This window comes from Chiloscyllium plagiosum, chromosome 25, assembly GCF_004010195.1.
Source record: "Chiloscyllium plagiosum isolate BGI_BamShark_2017 chromosome 25, ASM401019v2, whole genome shotgun sequence".
Classification (NCBI taxonomy): Eukaryota; Metazoa; Chordata; class Chondrichthyes; order Orectolobiformes; family Hemiscylliidae; genus Chiloscyllium; species Chiloscyllium plagiosum.
In genome coordinates, this window is record NC_057734.1 from 14,118,558 (window position 1) to 14,140,618 (window position 22,061).

Here is a 22,061-nt window from a genome sequence, read left to right on the forward strand (position 1 = left end):
CCATTTCTGCCACCTACAAACCAGAGATATATTTCTCTCCCCATCCCTATTCACTTTCCATAAAGATATATTTCCCTCCCCACCCTTATCTACTTTCCATAAAGACCATTCCCTTCGCAACTCTCTTGTCAGGTCCATGCCTCCACCATCCCTCCCTCCTCTCCCGGCACCTTCCCCTGCCACCACAGGAATTGCAAAACTTGTGCCCACACACCCCTCACCTCCATCCAAGGCCCCAAAGCAGCCTTCCACATCCATCAGCATTTTACCTGCACTTCCACATGTAATTTACTGCATCCGTTGCTCCCGATGCAGTCTCCTCTGCATAGGGAACACAGGATGCCTACTTGCAGAATGCTTCAGAGAACATCTCTGGGGCACCCGCACCAACCAACCCCACCGCCCCATGGCCAAACACCTCAACTCCCCCTCCCATTCTGTCAAGGCCATGCAGGCCCGGGCCTCCTCCATCGCCAAACTCTAACCACCCGACGCCGGGAGGAAGAACGCATCATCTTCCACCTTGGGACCCTGCAACCCCAAGTCATCAATGTGGATTTCACCAGTTTCCTCATTTCCCCTTTCCACACCTTATTCCAGATCCAACCTCCCCAACTCGACACCACCCTCAGGACCTGTCCATCTTCCTTCCCACCTATCCACTCCACCCTCCTCTCCGACCTATCACCATTACCCCACCTCCATCTACCTAACACACTCAGCTACCTTCACCCCAGCCCCAACCCTTCCCATTTATCTCTCAGGTCCCCCGCCCACAAGCCTCGTCCCTGATGAAGGGTCTTGCCTGAATCGTTGATTTTCCTGCTCCTCAGATGCTGCCTGACCTGCTGTGCTTTTTTTTCCGGCAGCAAACTCTTGACTCTGATCTCTAGCATCTGCAGTCGATATTTAACTTTGCCCATCCCAGTCCAAAACAGGTACATCGACATCATAAACTCGAAACATTAGCTTGCTCTCTCTCTCTCTCTCCACGGATGGTGTCCGACCCACTGCGATCTCTAGTACTTGTTGTCTTCTGTAAGATTCCGGAAGACCCGCCAGCCTCCAGGAGCTATCCCGGCATCCCTCCTGATAAATGCCCCGGCAACCGTGGGACGCTGTGGCGTCACAGAATGACGTGAGATGGCGCATGCGCCGTTTGTTAAAACGAGTTGTGCCAGAAATGGTGGCCTCTTGATCGCGGGGCTTCGTGTAGCCGGCGAGTGAGGTTACCAACGGCTGCTTTTCATCATGTCAAGCACGGAGAGGTCTTCGATCTGAAGCCATCAGTTGTATCTGTTTTAAAGCTGGATTAAAGGGCGAACGTTTTTCTTACCCTTTCCCCACCACCTCCCTCTTTCCCCTCTGCCCGGGCCTTGTTCTCATCTTCAGCCCCCCACCGCTCACCACTTCGGCTGCCTCCTGGGGAACCCCGGCGTTTTTCTTTCTTTCCTCCCCCACCCCCGTCCTCCCCTGCCCCTTTCTTCCTGGTTTCAGATAAGCAGGATGTCTGAGGACGGCGCGGACAGGGTGATTAAGGTAAGAGTGAGACCGTCTCTACTACATGGTGGTACCGATGTCCCAAGTCTGACTGTCGAATGGGTGGGGGCACATCAACAACAACAATTCATCCTTAAAATGGTTCAGTAGCTCACAGGAAATGGAGCTTTAAATGCTACATGTGGGACGTTTGCGTCATTAGGACTGTTGCTCACATCCAGACTGTTTCTTAATTTCTGCATTGACAGCATTTATCTCTGTCAGTTACCGTAGGGGGAAAAAATCCAACACTTACAGAAGTACACAATAGATCTCAAATGTGTTACTTGGAGACTTAAAAATATGACCCTTTGAGCCAGATACTTTTTGGGAAAAATGCAGTTAGGATTTATGACCAGAACAACGAAACAGCTTGGAAGCTCGTTTTAGATTGAGCATTTAAAGAAATGAAATATGTTAGAACTTCACTTTAAAAAGGGATGTCCTTGAAAGCCTCATAGCTGAAGACTCCCTGAAAGCATGTTTAAAACAAATGGATCACATTTTTTCACTGAAATCTGTCTCATTCTGGATAAGTCAAACATATAACCCTGTTAATAGTTATTTTTAGATTAATGCATTTTTCTGTGAGCTCTCCAACTGATGACTCTGGATTTGAAAGTCTTCAGAATTTTCATGTACTTTTCTGGATGTACCTTTATTTTTCTATGCACTCAAAGTTGTGCATCAGTGGGTTTTGACAGATTCATGAATTGTCAGTATTGTTGTCACTTGATGGTTCTGGATGTCTCCCTCCTGACTGGGATGCTTAGCGGAGAGTGGCCTGTCTGCTCCAGATATGTAATGAGAGGTGGAAATGATTTTCCTTCATAAATAAATTGTAATATAGTACAATGATGTGGTCAGCATATTACATAATGTAAATGATCAATACAATTATCTATTTCATATGGTAGTAACATACTAGTACTAAACCAACAGTTGGACTAATATTTAAAGTATGAAGTGCTAAAGGATTTTCATTTTCTTGTGAGTAGAATATCAGGTTTTGTGTTTAATGCTTGGTTGTTATGTTTATCTCTGCTTTTAAAAAGAAAAATCTATATTAGAGCCTGTATCCTTGGGTTGAATTCTGTTGAATTATTCTATTTCGTTAATAGATGATTGCCGCTTCAATTATTAAGCTGTAAAAGGGATCAAAAGTGTTCATGTCAATAGCCAATAAAAATTGGTGTAGTCTTGATAGGTGATCATGCTTATATAAAATTTTATGACATATGAAATGTTTTATTGTCCTGTAGATCACAAACTAGCTGCATTGGGCCATCCATTCAGGAATGTTTTGCACAAAAGAGAAATAAGGTGCTACCTTGGTGTTGAAAATTGCATTGTGGAAAGCTCACTGCAGTTCAACAGGATATATAGAGTTTAAAATCTTTGTAGATATGTGCTTACATTTTCTGAGCGTGAAATTATCTGTTTGATTTTGTTTTCTGATTGCGTCTCCTCTTGTCCCACATCATCAACATCCACAATGACAACTGGCTGGTTCAGACTTGTTAGTACACTGAGAGGAGAAAACTATCTGCTGATGTTATTCCCACGGATGCACCCATTCCCTGTGAGAAAATGTTTGAGCTGTTTGCTTTTTTCTCACAGATGCTTAGCATAGCCACATACATCTTGCGTTGGTTTTGTATTTTGCTGGTCTATGCTAAAATCTGGATTTACTGTTTTTTTACTGTTAGCTATGGATCAACTGAATCTTTTACAATTAAAATATTTAGAAATCCAAACGTAGCCACAAACTCTGTTTCGTCCACATTTTTGTCATAATCCTCCTAGGAGTGGTCTTGGGCTGAAACAGGTTATTTGCAATTTTGATCTTTTGACCACTCATCTACTCTGTAATATCAACCCTTACTGAAACCTCTATAATATTGTCTGACTCTGCTGTCTCAACTTATTTGCTGCTGAAAACGTTATCCATGTTTTTAGCATCAAATGCAGCTATTCTAGTATTCTCCCATCTGGCCTGCCATCTTCCACAATGAACAAACCTGTTAATTCAAAACCTTGCAGTCTGCAACATCTTTGCATCAAGTCATCCATTACTCCTGGGTTCTTACTGAACCATATTGGATCCCCAGTCCACTGACACTTTGGCTCTAAAATTCTTCTCCTCTTCACATCCATGAACAACCTGGCAGATGTGATGTAATGTTGATAAACGTGAGGTTATCCATTTAGGAGCAAAAATAGGCCAGCAAGTTATCTGAATGGCAATTAGATTGGGAAAGGGAGAGGTGCAGCGAGATCTGAGTATCCTTGTACACCAGTCACTGAAAGTAAGCATGCAGGTGTAGTACGTGGTGAAGAACGCAAATGCATTCAAGTACAGGAGTGGGGTTGTCTTGCTGCAGTTGTACAGGGCATTGGTGAGATCACACCTGGAGTATTGTGCAGTTGTGATCTCCTTATCTGGGGGAGTATGTTCTGGCTATTGAGGGAGTGCAAAGAAGTTTTACCAGACTGATTCTTAGAAAGGCAGGATTGACAAATGAAGAGCGGCTGGATCAGTTAGCACTATATTCACTGGAGTTTAGAAGAATGAGAGGTGATCTTACAGAAACCTATAAAATTCTAATAGGATTAGGCAGGGTAGATACAGGAAGGATATTATGCTCTATGATCTGAGTGTCACAGTTTAAGAATGACAAGTAGGCCTTTTATGGTAGAGATGAGAGAACTGGTGAGCCTGTGAAATTTTCTACTACAGAAAGTAATTAGAAGCCAAATCATTGAACGTTTTCAAGAAGGAAATAGATGTGTTTCTAAGAGCTAAAGGGATCAAAGGATATGGGGAGAAAATAGGAACAGTGTATTGAGTTGGATGATTAGCCATGATAATATTGAATGGCAGAGAAGGTTGAAAGGGTTAAATGATCAGCTGCTGCACCGATATTCTGTTTTTTTTCTATTCTCCTTTTTCTCTTACCAATAATGTTGGTTTAGATAAAGTGCTAGTTAAAGCATTACTCTTGTCCAAATTTCTGATGAGTGCAAAGTTGATTTGGGCAACTTCAGATTAAATATTTGAGCTATTAATTGCATTTACATCTGCATGGATGTAAATGTGATTACTATGCAATAAAATTTAATGTTATCAATGCTGTAAGGGTGTGAGCTTGCAACATACATGATGATTGATGCCATCACTTCCATGTGACAATTCCCCATCTCAAATTCACACTTATAAGGAAAGTGTTTAGATTGTTCAATCACAGTGGGAAAAGAAACATCAAATATTTGTGCTTTTGAGCAACTTGATTGGGTATAAGGAAACACTTCGAAATAAATTGCAGTGATTAAACTATATACCATTTTTAAAAAGAAACATTATTTTGGTATGGCACTTTTGGTAAAATTAAGCATTTGACATTCACGTTTTTTAAAAAAAGCTATCTTTTAAAAGCATAATTTGTATTCATTTTATAATGTTCAAACTTGAGTGTTCTGACTTTTAGATTAGTGCAGTCTATGCTAAATCTATTCTTTATTGAATATAGATGTCTGCCTTTTTTATTGATTGCTTTGTCTGTGTAGGGGAAATTTACTTTTCTGACTCTTGTTATTTTCACTGTCATTGTTAATCTTGATTCCAATGGTGGAGCATTAGCAATAAACTAAATGAATCAATTTTGAAATCTATTTTAACAGTTGTTAAAATCTTGAAAGGCCTTGTAAATAAACTATATGAAATCTGTTGGGACACAATGCCAGAGTAGCAAGAGATGGAGAAATTGCTGATCAGACTTTTGTTGGCACTCTTTTGCTGTCATTATAATTTAGTGTTCAGCTTCTTATGTAATTCGAAGGATACAGCAAACGCAACTTTTCTTTTTGTTAGAATTCTAGCCACGACATCTTTTATTTTTCATTTTTTAAAGCAACATCTTTTGTACACTTAATTTGTACTTGAATTCAAGTTTTCTTCTTTGCTAAAGGTGCTGATTTGTTCTGGGATTTAGCTGCTATTCCTTTGTTTAAAATCACATAACACCAGGTTTATAGACCAACAGACTTATTTGGAAGTTCTAGCTTTCGTAGCACTGCTCCTTTATCAGGTAGCTGTGAAGTGGGATCATAAGACACGGAATCTATAGCATGATCACAGTGCCATGCAACTGATACAATATTTCTTTGTGTTAGAGCTTAATGAATTTCAGTCAGTTGCAAGGATTTATCATACATGATCCCAAAGTGGTTCCGAATTGATATCAAGATGAATAAACTTTCTAGAAATGGGCACTTTGTAATAATGAGGCATATAAATGTCTTTTTTTGAGACAGGTGGAGGAAATGTTAATGTTCTAAATCATCATTCTTTGCTGTTGACCTCGGAGCCAGTTTTGGCACTTCACCAGTTCTCCTGGCTCAGGTCAACCACATTACTTGAATGAATGTTTGCCTTCCATTAGAATATCTCTTGTTATCAGTAAGCATTTGACTGTAGGAATGAATTGAATAATCATATTTTCATCCCAGATCTATGCAATTAGTCTTTCTAGTATGGAATAATAGGACAGCAATTAGGAGCAAGAAACCCACAATTGATCTTCCATCTTCCTAGCTCAGTTCCTTTGCATAATCTGAGAATAACTAGTTTAGTAAAGAGAAATCTTAGGAACTACTGTTATTGTTGGTAACCATATGGGCATTGTTTCTGTGATTCCAATTCTCCTTGGGGCAATACTGTTGAGCAAAGAAACAGGCCATCCACTCCAACTGATCCATGCTCCACATAAGCCTTCTGTCAACCTCTGAATAAAGAATTATTTCCTAAACACTCTATTGAGCATTTTGATAAACGTCTTTGATAATCTATTCCAATTTCGATCTTCCATACCCCAGCCCTTGAAGTGGATTGAAGTGAAGTCTCTATCTACCCTATCAAACCTTTCCTAATCTTCAAAGACCTCTATCAGGACGTTCCTCGGCTCCTTTTTCTTCCAGAGACTAGAGCTTCAGGTTTTTCAATCTTTTCTCAGTTCCAGTGTCATGTTCTAAAACTTTTTTTTTCAACTTCTTCCAGTGTTTCTGTATTTATACTTTTACCAATATGAAGAGCAGAATTATGCACAGTACTGTGGTCTAATCAAGGTTTGATTCAAGTTCAATATAAAGTGGTCTGCCTTTCACTTCAGGTAGAATTGAACCCTGTGCAGTTTTGTTCTTTTATAGATGCTTTTGGTTCTCTACCCCATTTATAGTTTTGTTTTCCAAGCAATATATGGTCTCTTTAATTTTTCCCATCAAAATCCACCGCTTTGCTCTTGCCTATGTTAAAATGAATTTGCCACTTTGTTCTAAAAGGTTCATATATTTTGTAGCTTTCTTGTTTAGTTTTAACTACACACTAAACTTGGTGTCATCTGCAAATGGAGATTTGAAAGAGTATTCTGAATGAAATATCTGAATTTAAAATGCTTTACCAGAAGCTTCTATTTAATTATGTTAAGCATTACTCCAGAGAGATTCAATTTCTAGGCCTTCACTTTAAAAAGCCATTCTCTAAATAGATTGAAAGTAAAGAGGTCCTTCCTATATTAAATCCAGGGAATAATTTATATAACAATTCTATTTACTTTCCAGAAAAAAATCAAAAATGTTTATCATCTGGAAAGTGATTACTGACAGCTATATTTAAACTTCTTTCATTGAAGATGTGCACACCTCCTGTGTCCTCACCCCAACAAACTCCCTCCCTTGCAATGCATAATCTCTGGCATACAGTGAGGTGTTAATGACGTGGATGTGAATCTGTACTGCTTTGGCGGTCAAATTTATACTGTGGGGAACATATCAATCTGACTGTAACTACATTTTTGGCGAGTGAATTTTGCACCTAATTATTTTTAGCATTAACCAATTAGATGTGTTGAGAATTTGACAGTTCTGTGAAGCTTTAGTATAGGTTGAGTTGTAATTTTCAGTTTTGTGGAAATGATTCAAGAATCAAAAATGGACAATTTTCAAAATGTACGTGCAAAACTGGACAATAATTCATTGAGAATCATCTCGGTTCTGTTTCTCAGTTGAAATGTTTCAGCATTTTAATTAGCTTTACTTTAATGGGGTTGTCAGTTGTGTACCTGAGGAATGAATTTGGTGTGATGGAGGGCTGGAATACATACTATATTTAATAGGTAGGTACACTTTTAAGAATGCCTTCAGTTATTTGAAGTATGGTCAGCACTTAGCTTTGGACTGATAAGTGGTAGGTAAGATTATGCTCTGAAGGTACCAAGCCAGGACCATCTCCAAAAAGACAATATCAAGCCACCTCTCGAAGACCTTTAATGAAGACGTGTTCAAAAGGAATGGGTTGAACCTGAACTGGAAAGGGATCAATATCCTAGCGGGAAGATTTGCTAGTTCTATTTTGGGACCCTGTAAACTATTGGCGGTGAGGGGTTTCCTAAGTAGCAGTGGAAACATAAAGACAGTTGAGGATGATTCTGAATCAGAAAAGAGCAAGTCAGAGAACGAGGCTTGTTCTACAAACCTATTTGTAGTCAAACCACTACAAATGCCGGAGGAAAGATCACAGAAGCGCTTCACAGGAGGCTCCCAAGCACTGAGAATGTCACCTAGACAGGGGACGAAACATCTGCAACACAAATTCCCAACTCGGTGAACAGAACCACAACAACATGTCATAGCTATTATAGAAACATGGCTGAGGGAAGGATAGGCCTGGCAGCTGAGTGTTCTGGGTTTTTGATGCTATAGAAAGGGAGGCAAGAGGATGGAGAGTGGGGTTTGTTTTTTATTAAAGAAAGCATTACCACTGTAATTTAGGATATTTCTGAGGGATTGTCCAGTGAAAATATATGAGTTGAAATTAGAAATAAGGAAGGGATGATCACCTTGATGGGATTATACTATAGGCCCCCCACCAGTTAGAGAAATTGAGAAGCAAATATGTAAAGAGATCTCAGATATATGTAAGAATAATAGGGTTGTAATAGGAATTTTTAATTTTCAAAACATTGACTGGGACTGTCATGATGTTAAAGGTTTGGATGGTGAACCCACCAACACACTAAAACAGCAGCTAATGAACTTGAAGGACACTATACAGACAACAAGCAAAACTAATGTCATTTACAAAATACCTTGCAAGAACTGTAACAAACACTACATTGGACAAACAGGCAGAAAACTAGCATGATACATTAACATCAGCTAGCCACAAAAAGACATGACCCACTCTCCCTAGTTATCCTTACATATGGATGAGGAAGGATATCACTTCGACTGGGACAAAACATCCATCTTGGGACAAGCCAAACAGACATGCACAAGAATTCCTAGAAGCATGGCATTCCAACCGGAACTCTATCAACAAACAGATTGACCTGGATTCCATTTACCACCCCGTGAGAGAAAGAACAGGCAATGACATCATTATAGGAAATGATATCACCGCAGGAAATAACATCACTAACTCAAGGAAACCCAAACATATAAATAGAAAGCAGGCTACACCATTGGTGCTTCATTTGGAGGCTCACTGAAGATGTTACCTAGTATGGTGATGAAACATCTGAAAGCTATATTTCTAGCTCGGCGAGTAAACACACATCCAGAACCTCAATCTGAGTGACAAATCTTCTCAAAACTCGCTAAGAGAGATTAAAGCGGATGCAGAAAAGAGGAAAAAGAAATGTATTCTGAATTGTTTGAGAGTTTATACTATAGATTCAGATGTATGGCCTGCATTGATTGATTCTAGCCATCCTGATTTCTCTCTCAAGTGGCCCCACCTCAATCATGTTTATGCATGCTATTATATCTGTTCAGTTCCAACCCCATTCCTTCTTTAAAGTAAATCATTCTTTTCACATCTGCTGACAAACCTTAATGTCTTCATTCTTTTGAGCTGTTCTGTTTTGAGTGTGCACAGTTTCCATACCCTTCCTTTACTACTCCTACTCCTTCAGATGTCCCCAGGCTTCTGAACTACCCCATGCACTCAGGCTGTTGTCATTCACTGTTCTCTCCAACATGCTAATACAACTCAAAACTCAGACTGCAATTGTGCCAGATGTTCCAAAATTGTACATTCCCATACCAAAGAGTGCTTGACTACTCCTGGGTTCAGATTCTTTAAGGTACTATGTCCTTCCTCCCATAATACAAATTCAGCACCAGTTGTTCATATAGCTTGTCCCTCCTCCATCTCTCTTTTGACTCTACCTTTTGTCTCAATGCTCCATGTGGGAGAACATAGAATCATAGAGATGTACAGCATGGAAACAGACCCTTCGGTCCAACCCGTCCATGCTGACCAGATATCCCAACCCAATCTAATCCCACCTGCCAGCACCCGGCCCATATCCCTCCAAACCCTTCCTATTCATATACCCATCCAAATGCCTCTTAAATGTTGCAATTGTACCAGCCTCCANGGGAAAACAGTCCCAGCCTGTTCAACCTCTCCCTACAGCTCAAATCCTCCAACCCTGGCAACATCCTTGTAAATCTTTTCTGAACCCTTTCAAGTTTCACAACATCTTTCCGATAGAAAGGAGACCAGAATTGCACGCAATATTCCAACTCTGGCCTAACCAATGTCCTGTACACCCTCAACATGACCTCCTAACTCCTGTACTCAATACTCTGACCAATAAAGAAAAGCATACCAAACGCCTTCTTCACTATCCTATCTACCTGTGACTCCACTTTCAAGGAGCTATGAGCCTGCACTCCAAGGTGTCTTTGTTTAGCAACACTCACTAAGACCTTACCATTAAGTGTATAAGTCCTGCTAACATCTTTGAAAACTTCTCCCCATATATATAACATCAGTGTTGCATGCCAATTTATTAGTTCTAACTTCCCTTGTGATTCTTTGAGGTGAATTTGGTAAAGAAATATTAATGACAATCAAAAGGTAAAGGATCTGATGGAGAAGCATTAAAAGAATAAAATAAAAACTGGGATAAAAGCTGTACCTGATATTGATGTTACTTGTCGTGTGTGTGGGATATAGAAAAGAAATAAGAGGCATGGATAAAGTAGACGACCTAAGTAGACAAAGATTTAGAAATTGGGATAGACCATTGCAGATCAGATTTTCTTTCCACCATAAGCGGTGTCAGAGATAAAATGGGAAGTGGTTGAGAACTCTGGGTCTGTACTCCGTGCAGTTTAGAAGGATGGGGGGAGTAGATCTTATTGAAATGTACAGAATACTGAGAGGCCTGGATAGAATAGATGTAGAAATGATATTTCTACTCATGAAAGAGACTAGGACCTGAGGGCACAGTCTCAGCGTAAAGGGATGACCCTTTAGAATTGAGATGAGGAGGAATTTCTTCAGCCAAAGGAAATTCGTTGCCACAGAAGGCTGTAAAGGCCAATCACTGAGTGTATTTAAGACAGAGACATAGGTTATAGGAAGAGGACAGGCGAATAGGGTTGCAAACTATATCGAATGATGGAGCAGTCCTAATGGGGCAAATGGCCTAGCTCTACTCCTGTAATTAGTGCTTTTATGCTCTAGTTTATTGTGACCTGCATACTGTGGCACTTGGTCATTTAAAATACTGAATCATGTGCAGAGTATTTTATAGACTAAAGCTGATCTGGGCAAATCTTTCCAACCTTTGCGACTAGGGACAAATCCTCTATTGATGCTATTATTCTCCCTTTTAACAGGAATCTTCTATATTAGATGAGTACGCAATTAACTGGACTCAGAAGCTGGGAGCTGGGATCAGCGGGCCTGTACGGTAAGAGAAACAATGCAGGTACAATTGTTCATTGTTCACATCTTTTGGAGACTGCTGACTGCATCAAAGTTAACCTGACATAATAACAGGTGTCAATAAAGCAGAATATGTGAAGTTTGTACCAACTTATTGTGTACGCATTTTCTAATTGGAGTTGATAAAGGAAAATGAACAGTGTTTGACATTTTCATGGTTTTTCCCCTTGACTGTGGAAGTCACCCTGAGGTGTTTTGTGTAGATCTTGTCTTGCTGACGATGCATGTCTGTCTCTTGTGGTAGTTGTGTATCTAGCTTGAGAAAGAACAATTTACATTTAATTAACACCTTTTCACATAATGCCTAGACAAGTTATTCAACAGCAATTTATCAAAGCTTTTAAAAACTTATTCCTTTTTCTTTCCTATGGCATTGTTACTACTGTGAGTCCAGTGAGAATACTGAATATGAGGAGAAGATTACAGATAACTGAAATTCTTCAAGTTTAAGTTAAAAACTTGGGGGGGGGGGAGCAGAATATTAGTCTGGTAACATTAAGTAATTACTCTAGATTCTTTCATTTGCATCATTTGATTCCACTATAAAATATGAGGGTTTTGATCCTCTCTTTAGTGCCAACTCCAGTTCATTGGTTTTGACGCACAGCAATTTTTCTATGAGGGATCATTTCATTTTGTGCTAAATTTTTTTAGTATCCAGGCATGGCCCGTGGCCATCACTGGTCAGACCAGAGTGTATTGCCCATCCCTAATTGCCCTTGTAGGCGGAAGTGAGCTGCCTAGGTGAACTGCTGTTCACTATTTTGTTTGGTGTGTGGGTAGTAAAATCCATAGTTACAAAGAATTCCAGGATTTTCACCCAGTGACCGTGATGGAATGGTGATTGTTCTGATCTGGACCTATGTGTGGTTTGGAGGATCGCTTGCAGGTAGTACTCTCCCCAGATATCATCTCCTATTTATAGGTAGTTGGGGCTGTGGATTTAGAGGCTTTGTTGAAGGATCTTTTGTGAGTTTTTTGCAACCAACATTGGTAATGGCTAGCATTTTAGTTTAGTTCCTTCCCAATTTGAGTTCATTCAGCCTTTCCCAAGATTTTCTTTTGTTTAGACCTGAAATATACAGCTTTAGCATTAGTACACACTGGCTATCTATTTGGTGTATAAAACTCATTTGAGACTGGGAGCTTATATGGTTATGATGGATGTATACTTCTCCCTGTTATTTAATGCTTTTATGCTCATTCATGGTTACGTTTTGTTGTGCAGCAAGCAGCCATGACTAAAGATAAATGAATTTAAATAAGAATTTGAGCCTCAATAGGAATTGAATAGTGATTAAGTGTGTGTTACTGTTTTAGCAATAGCTTATTATATATAATTTGCATCAATGCAGAACTAATGTTAATGACCTTCATCACATTGTGGACAAACTGTACAACCAAGTGGAAGTAGTGGGTTGAATTTAAGGCTGAAGTAACAATTCAAATTGTGTTTTGTGGAAAAGCAGACACTCCAACATTTGATTTCTGATCTGTGCTGAATCAGCTGATCTTGACCAAACAGCCAGTTCGGGATCTGCAACTGTGTTCAGCACCCCTGGATATATGATAAAATTTAAGCTTGGTTTTCCATTCCTAATAACTGCAATTCCAGCAAGAGTACAAATGGACTGGACTGCAATGCCACATGCCTGAATGACTATTCATGAGTATTTATTAATCAGTAGCCCGTTCGGCAAGATACTGGAGGGTTTTCACCCCCATAGAACTGTACCTCCACAGCAGGTACTACACTTTGAAAAGAGATTAAATTGGAAGGAAGGAGAAACCAGACATTCATTACCTAATCTTTCATTATCTAGTGTAAACCTGCATGACAGTGTGTTTTGTAACTGACTCCCTGTACTACTTATTGTGATTTTAAATTAAGTTTGAGCATCAGTTTTAATGTGCAGTAGCGTATAGTTGCTGAACCAGGCTGCCTAGGATTAATCTTTTTAATATGTTTCTGATGGGAAGATATTCAGTGATATAATCTTGGAAATAATACCATAATAATTGCAATGGCTGAACAGACCCATCATCGCTTCCTCAGGAAAACCAAGGATGGGCAATAAATGTGGTTTTGTCAGTATTGCCTACATCCTGATATGCACAGAAGTTTTAAATATATTTCTTATTTTAGGAAAGAAGCATTATTAAAGTGCTCAGATAAAAACTGAGAATTGGTTTCTAACACTGGCAAGTGTGTGTGTGTGTGTGTGTGTGTGTGTGTGTGTCTGTGTGTTGTGTTTGTGTAACTGACATCTGGGAGCTCAACTGCATAATGAGCAGGACTGCAAGACAGTTAGCCCTGTAGCTTTGCATCTCAGCAGAGTCAACACCAAGAGGAAGAAGAAAGTGGAGAAAAGGAGAGGGAGGAATAAAACTACTGTATTGTCATAGTATTTCCAATGCTAAATTTTAATCTTAGTCTTAATTATTGATTATTAGTGCCATGGTGAACTTAAAAGTGTCTATGAATCCGTTTGTCTGCTAAGATTTTGGAAGAAAAATCCCAGTTTATGGTAATCGTAAAGAATAAAGATGTCAGTTTATACCTCTGGGAAAATTTTCTTTTGTGGCTACTGTTTGAAGCTAGCTGTTTTGGGAGCAGCAACTATTTAATTTCTGTTTGGTTGCCAGGTGTTTTTTTGACAAATCTAGCTGGCTAAGTCCTGCAAGTGTAGAATTCCAATGAGATGAGAAACCATCAATGATAGGGCAGCTTCACAATTGTCTGAACTTTAGAAGGGAGAAAAGAATACTCTGAGGTTTTTGGCATAAGAGTAGAACAGAAAACAGTAGGATGAACTTAGTTCCCTAGAGATAGTGGTTCTTCATACCTGAGTTTGTGTCGAAGCTATTCCATTTGAAATGTCGTTTTCTAGTTAGCATTTGTAATTTGGACACGATTTTAACCTGCTGAATTTAAATTTAATTTACTTTTTGCAGAGCCAAGTCCTGTTTTAATTACCTACAGCAAGTGCATTGTGAATAATGTTGACTGTTAAATGATGCTGTACCAGGGGATTAAATTGCCATATTTCCAGAGGGCCATAGGGCTGCTCGCTTGCTGTCAAAAGAGAGACAACTGGTGATGAGTTTACCTGAGAGCCATTACACTTCAGGCAAGGGTTGAGCTGGGACCTTTGTGGTGACCTCAACAGATATGGGAATTGAAATTGCACTGTTAGTGCCACTCTGCACCGCAAAATACTTTTCTAAACTAACTGACAACTCCTCCTTATCTCTCCTCTACTAAATGAGACACCACAAAGTATTTGGAGGTTACCTAGTAATTCTGAAATCTGACTACTCCAATAAGTGATAATTAATTTTCAGAAGATTGACAATTGTGCTCAGTAAACTAAATTATTTTCTCTCTGTCCTCCTCCGTCATCTGGAAGTTCATTCTTTTGTGCAGGAGTCAAGCTCTGACATGAGGTTCACTGAATTTTCAATGGCTAACCAATAATGTTGCATGTCTTATTAAATGAACATTTACAGTCACCTGCAAAATGTTCTGAGCCAGCTTGAACGTTTTGAGCTGAAGTTATATTAATATATTGGCTATGTCATCAATACAACATGAACTTGTACCAATGTAGGATTGTAGTGGAAAACTCTAGAAAAGGAGCAACTTGCCAAGGTTTAATTAGATTGCTCCTAGAAATCAGTTATAAGGAGGAGTTGACAGAGGGAATAATGCGGTTGTCTGCCTTGGCTAAAGGTAACTATGATGTGGAGATGTTGGTATTGGACTCGGGTCGGCAAAGTCAGAAATCACATGACACTAGGTTATAGTCCAACAGGCTTATTTGAAATCACAAGCTTTCAGAGCATACCCCTTTCATCAGCTGAAGTGAGAGAGAAGCACGCAGATTCTATGGGCAGAGAGATCATAAGATCACACGAATAATGTGAGTGGAGTGTTGAATAATAAATCTCTGCAGATGACCAAAAATGTTAGATGGTGTGAGTCAAGTGTAAACAGCTGAATAACAAGTGAAGGGATGACCTATAATCTGAATAAATGAGGCAGAGAGATAACGACAAAAAATTTTAAAAAGGCAGTGCTGGAGACAAATGAAAGGATTGGAGTAACATGGAACAAAAACAGACGCTGCCAGAAAACTCCAGCAGGTCTGACAGCATCTGTGAAGAAGAACCAGACAAAGGGTCACAGGACCCGAAATGTTAAGTCTGATTTATCTTCACAGATGCTGCCAGACCTGATAACCCCACCCACCCTCAACCCCTGCCTTGATGCTGTAAATCAGGAGCCACAGTTTCTTCAGTTTTTTTTATTTGATTGGAATAACATGATGGGTATAAGAGTTGCATGTCAAATGTTTAACCAAAATATTGAGCAATCCAAAACTGTACAAACTAATTAAGATAGATAATAATATATCAAGGTATCAAAACAGGGCAGTAAGGAAGATTTTGGATGCAGAACAGTGTGGTGGGGTCACATGGATGTGACACAAAGTCAATGTCATGGGTATGGAACTTGACTATCAGTTTCAGCTTGGTGATTCTGAGTTGTTGTGGATCTCAAACGCTCGCCAAGGCGACCTTTACCTGAAGATCAGAAGCTGAATGTCCTTGACCGCTGAAGTGCTCCCCAGCTGGGAGGGAACATCCTGTCTGTCAATTGTTGTGCGATGTCTTCATTCTTTGTCATGGCATCTGCATTGTCTCACCAATGTATCAAGTTTCAGGACTATCTTGCCTACAGCATATGAGATAGAAAACATTGACCAAGTCATATAAGTGTCTGCTGTGTACGTGAGGAGTGGTGTTCCCACGTGTGGTGGTAGTAGTATACTTGTTGATGCACCTTTCATTGTCCAGTGCTTCCCTGGAGTGGAGATACTATGCCATGTTCCTTGCAGCCTTCAACATGTCATCAATAACGATGAGCATCTCGGCAAGATCATCCACTTCTAACCTTCAAATAACCATCAAACCTTAAACAAACCACCGTTTGCAGCAAACTACCCAACCTTCAAGACAACATTAACCACAATACCACACAACCCTGCCATGTCACCCTCTGCAAGGCATATCAGATATCAACAAGGATACACCATCACACGTGGGAACACCAACCCCCACATACACGCCAGATACTTATATGAGTCAGCCAGTGCTGTCTCTTTTATATGCTGCAGGCAAGGATGTCCCAAGGCATGGTATATTGGCGAGACTGTGCAAATGGTATGGCAACAAATGAATGGACACCATGCAACAATCACCAGACAGGAATGTTAGAGAGACATAGGGTCACTTCCAGTTGCGGAGCATTTCAGCAGTCAGGACATTCAGCTTCCGATCTTTGGGTAAGCATCCTCCAAAGTGGCCTTTGAGATACACAACAACACAGAATTGCTGAGTAGAAACTGATAGCCAAGTTTCATACTTAATAAAGACTGCCTCAACCGTGATCTTAGGTTTGTGTTGTGTTGCATGTGACCCCACCACACTGTTCTGTATCTGTAAAATCTTCCTTACTGTCCTGTTTTGACACCATCACCTTGATAAATTATTCTGATCTTTCTATCCTAAATAGTTTGTACAACTTTGGATTGCTTATTACTTTGGTTAGACTCTAAGCATGCAGCTCTTAGACATATCATGTTATTCCAGTCAAGTAAAAACTGAGAGAACTGTGGATGTTGTAAATCAGGAGCAAGGGCAGGAGTTGCTGGGGGGCTCAGTGGATCTGGCAGTATCTGTAAAGAAAAATCAGTTAATATTTCATGTCCAGTGACCCTTCGTCTAGTTTTTTTCTTCACAGATGCTGCTGGACATCCTGAGCCTTTCTGGCAGCTTCTATTTTTGTTCCATGTTATTCCAATCCTTTTGGTTAGTCTCCAGCTCCACCTTACTTTAAAATTTTTTGTAATTATTTCTCCGCCTCATGTAATCAGATTATAGGTCATCCCTTCACTTGTTATTCAGTTGTTGACACTTGACTCAGACCATCTAACACTCTTGATCACCTGCAGAGACTTGTGTTATTTGTGTGATCTAATTATCTCTCTGCCCATAAATTCTGTGTACTTATCTCTCACTTCACCCGATAAAAGGGCTATGCTGTGAAAGTTTTTTATGGACTATAATCTAGTGCCATGTGATTTCTGACTATGTGTAAAGGAGTCGACAGAGTAGAAAGTGTGATATACTTGGAAGGGTGAAATGACTCAAAAACAATTTCTGAGAAATATTGTAGTAAAATTGTAGATTACATGTATTTACCTTCACGATATTTGCAGATATTCTGTTTATAAATGCAAACTTTTAGCAACTTCATTTTTTTCCTCCCCTATTTTCTTCTCTCGTGCAGATGTTGGTATACATTGACTTATGTTCTCTTACCTGGTTTTGCATCATACTGTTCCGTTCATAATTTAAATCCATTGAAAATTAAAGCTGCCAGAACATAAGTCCAAACATTTGAATTGGATTGGATTCTGAGTTAACTACTTGTCTGAGAGTCGAGCAGTGTATTTTGGGTCCAATCCAGTAACCCTGTTGTATGTGTCTATTTTATTTGAGGGTGGATGTGGGTATGTGTGGAGAGGCGGAAATATTAGATAGAGTCAAAGGAAGGGGTTTTAAGATACAGAACAAATAGTGAACTTTACAAACTTATTACACTGAAGTTCTCTGCTTTCTAATAAGCAAAGGTAAGTTCTACTTTATTTTTGACCTTCCTGATGACCTGTTCGTCCAAGTTCAGGGAAGACCATTTCATGGCCTTTTATGTCATGTTTTCAATAGCAGCATGGTTTAGCAGCTTTACTACATCATTTTAAAGTGGTTTCACTGAAGTAAGAACAGAAATTGCTGGTGAACCTCAGTCGATCAGGCAGCATCTGTGGTAAGTTATCATTTTGAATTTGGTGACTCTTCAGAGCTGTTAGCTAGGAATAAGTGGTACTTATGCTGAATGTGAAGTGAGAGAGGGGAGAGGAGGGAAGGGAAGAGAATAGGTGGAGATGGAGCCTAGAGAGAGAGTGAAAGGAGTAGGTAAACAAGGAGCTGGTTCTCGCTTGCTCGCTATGTTTCTCGCTCGCTCTGTTTTGTTCGCCTTCCCTGTCCCTCCCCTCGTCCTCTTTTTTTTTCCCACCCTCTCTCTCGTTGTCTTTCCCACCCTCTCTCTCGTTGTCTTTCCCACCCTCTCTCTCGTTGTCTTTCCCACCCTCTCTCTCGTTGTCTTTCCCACCCTCGTGTCTGTCCCTGCCCTGCCACCACTTCTGTCTGTCTGTTATCTGAGTCAACACATTAATTCTGCTTTGTTCCCACAGATGTTGCCTGACCTGCTGAGTTTCACCAATTTCTGAATTTGTCTTCAATGACATGGAAATCTGAGTCTTCTGTTGCATTTAAACTGAAGTTTTAAAAGTTCTGAGAGTAAACCTTCAAATCTGGATAGTGACTTACATTGTTTGTGGTATAGCAGACAAATCTAGCCCAAAGGGAGATGATGGTTGAAGCAGAGTTTGGAGTATCTGTAATAGGTGTGTTTTCAAATAATGGTTATAAGTAGTATAGAAAACTTTGAGAATTCAAAGCTCTGCTGTTCATACAGACAATTAACATTGCTGTCATATCATAAAGCAACAACCACTTTGAAGTGCTCTTAAGATCAAAAATATCTTATTGGTTTTCAAAGTGTAACCAGACTAAATAGCACTGAACCAACAAAGAAATTTTGGCTGATCACTTGACCAGAGCAGTAGGCATTCCAATAATTTACGGAAAGTTGTATTTCTTATTTTGCAATAGCTTGAAAAAGTTGACTGATCTCCAAATCAAGACTGCCATCCCAGTACTGCTGACAAAGCCAGAAGTGTAGGCTAAGGTGCCAATATTGATTTTGATGGGGCCGAATATGAGGAATAAAATCTGTTTACCCAGTAAGCACTTGTAATTTCATCAGTGATGAAACTCCGTACAGGAGGACAGTCATTATGCCATTAGGGGTAGGAGTGTGGAGAGCAGTTGCATATTTCCCTGTAGATATTTGAATGCAAGACCAGATTCTAGTACCTATTTAGAATTCTAATCCTAGTTAAAGGAAAATGTCAAATTGCCTTTTATATTTTTGATGCTATGTCTGAGCTTTATTAGTTCCTCAGCTGCAGCTTTGTTGCTTTCCTTGCTCTTTATCTCCACTCCCACCCCCATCAACTGCACAGTTTTTTTCACATCCAGTGTCATAGCACTTTTTTATTCTTTATGAGGAACTTGTTTATGAAATTTCTTATCTCTTTCAGCCCTGCCTTCCTCCTGGAATGTACAGATTTAAAAAAAAATACAGTTGTTGAATCATCATAGAATCTCTACAGCATGGAAACAGACCATTTGGCCCAACAACTCTACACTGACCCTCCAAAGAGTATCCCAACCAGCCTATTCCCTTACTACTCTACATTTACCCCTGACTAATGCACCTAGCCCCCACATCCCTGAACACTATGGGCAATTTAGCATGGCCAATTCACCTAGTTTGCACATCTTTGGATTGTGGGAGAAAACCGGAGCACCCGGAGGAAACCTACGCAGACATTGCGAAAATGTGCAAACTCACACACAGACAGTTGCCTGAGGCTGGAATTGAAGCTGGGTCCCTGGCACTGTGTGGAAGCAGTGCTAACCACTGAGCCACCGTGCTGTCCCAGGAAGGTCTTGCTTCCTGGTTTGTCATTGTTTTTAAGTGTCTTGTACTGTAATTGGTCAAGGTGCTATCTTCCAAATGAGACATTAAGTTGATTCACCACCTACCTGTTCTGCTTATCCCATGTGTTTTGACATCAGCTGGCCTATAGAAAGGAGGATTGGAACAGGTCTTGGTTAAGTGGTCACTAATGAGATGAGAGGGATTCATGTGATGTTATTTTTAAAGATGGAGGTTCTATTTAGTCTTGGTCTTTGAAAATATTTTGGGCGCATACTTTGCAACTGAATTTAAAAGTGATAATATAAGATTCCTGCCTATACAGTTATCCAAGTACATAGCATGGGTGAGTAGTCTGCCCTTATCCTTTCACTTATGTTTATTGTTTTAATTTATTTTAGTGTATGCATGAAGAAGTCAACAGGAGAACGATTTGCACTAAAGATTCTCCTTGATCGCCCAAAAGCAAGAAATGAGGTAAGAAAATTTGTTTTAAAAATATATTAAATATTACATTGGCTCCCTACTAGACTATTAGGAAGTTGCTTTCTATGACATGGAGAAATGATTCTCTTTTTTGTTTGAGAAATTAATTAGCAACAAGACCTCAATGTTGTTCTTACTGTGGTTTAAAAACCCTGCTATTTATACTGAAGAACATCTTTACTACTGAATGCACTGGCACTGTTCTGACACCACTGGACCCACTGAATGCCACCAGCGCTCCTATTTTTATCTCAAATTCTAAGACCTGGTCAAGAAAAGGAAGCAGATGTCAGGTATAAACAGCCAGAATCGAGTGGTCCCTAAAAGAGGATAAGAGCAGTAGAAGTATACTTAAGTGGGAAATCAAGAGGGCAAAAAGGAGACATGAGATAACTTTGGTAAATAGGGTTAAGGAGACAAATACTTTAAGGACAAAAGGGTAACTTTAAGGAAAATAGGGCTTCTTAAAGATCAGCAAGGCTGTTTATGTGTGGATCCGCAGGAAACGGTGATACTAAAGGAGTATTTTGCATCAGTGTTTACTGTGGCGAAGGATATGGAAGCTAGAGAACTTGGGGAAATAAAAAATGACATCTTGAAAAATGTCCATATTGCAGACGAGAAGGTGCTGGACATCTTGAAACACAAAGGTGGATAAATTTCTGGGACCTGCTCAGGTGTACCCTAGAACCGTGTTGGAATATAGGAAAGTGATTGCTGTGCACCTTGTTGAGATATTTGTGTTATCGATAGCCACAGGTGAGGTGCTGGAAGACCTGGAGGTTGGCTAATGTGGTGTCACTATTTAAGAAAGATGGTAAGTTGGAATATAGGAAAGTGATTGCTGTGCACCTTGTTGAGATATTTGTTATCGATAGCCACAGGTGAGGTGCTGGAAGACCTGGAGGTTGGCTAATGTGGTGTCACTATTTAAGAAAGATGGTAAGGGAAAAACCAGGGGACTGGTGAGCCTGACATTGATAGTGGGCAAATTGTTGGAGGGGATCCTGAGGGATGTGATTTACATGTTTTTGGAAAGGCAAAGGCTGATTAGGGATAGTCAATATGGCTTTGTGTGTGGAGAAATCATGTATCACTAACTTGATTGAGGATTGATGAAGGTAGAGTGGTGGATGTGATCTATATGGACTTTGGTAAGGCATTTGACAAGTTTCCTCATGGTATACTGATTAGTGAGGTTATACAGGAAGAACTAGCTATTTGGATACACAGCTGACTCGAAAGTACGAGATAGAGGGTTGCTTTTCAAACTGGAGGCCTGTGACCAGCAGTGTGCTGCAAGGATCAGTGCTTAGTCCACTGATTTTTGTCACTTTATATGAAGGATTTAGATTTTAAAAAAAGGTGTGGTTAATAAGTTTGCAGATGACACCAAAATTAGTAATGAGGTAAACAGCCAAGAAGGTTACCTCAGTCTACAACGGGATCTTGATCAGATGGGGCAATGGGCTGAGAATAGCTGATTCTGTTTCATTTAGACAACTGTGTGGTGGTGCTGCATTTTGGAAAGGCAAATCAGGGCAG

At 39.9% G+C, this 22,061-nt stretch overlaps 1 protein-coding gene across 2 annotated transcripts in view; it reads left to right on the forward strand.

The window, feature by feature from the left end:
- Positions 1-1,130: 1,130 nt before the first annotated feature.
- The window catches only part of mapkapk5 (MAPK activated protein kinase 5), a 67,840-nt gene continuing 46,909 nt past the window's right edge, over positions 1,131-22,061 (forward strand). Inside the window, exons 1-3 of one of the 2 annotated variants that reach the window (XM_043715550.1) lie at positions 1,131-1,539; positions 11,230-11,303; positions 20,432-20,507. In XM_043715550.1, the coding sequence (XP_043571485.1) occupies positions 1,507-1,539; positions 11,230-11,303; positions 20,432-20,507 (183 nt within the window). In that variant the 5' untranslated portion in view covers positions 1,131-1,506. Of the gene's footprint in view, positions 1,540-11,229; positions 11,304-18,709; positions 18,871-20,431; positions 20,508-22,061 lie in introns of those variants that run through there. The other variant, XM_043715551.1, reaches the window with a different exon arrangement.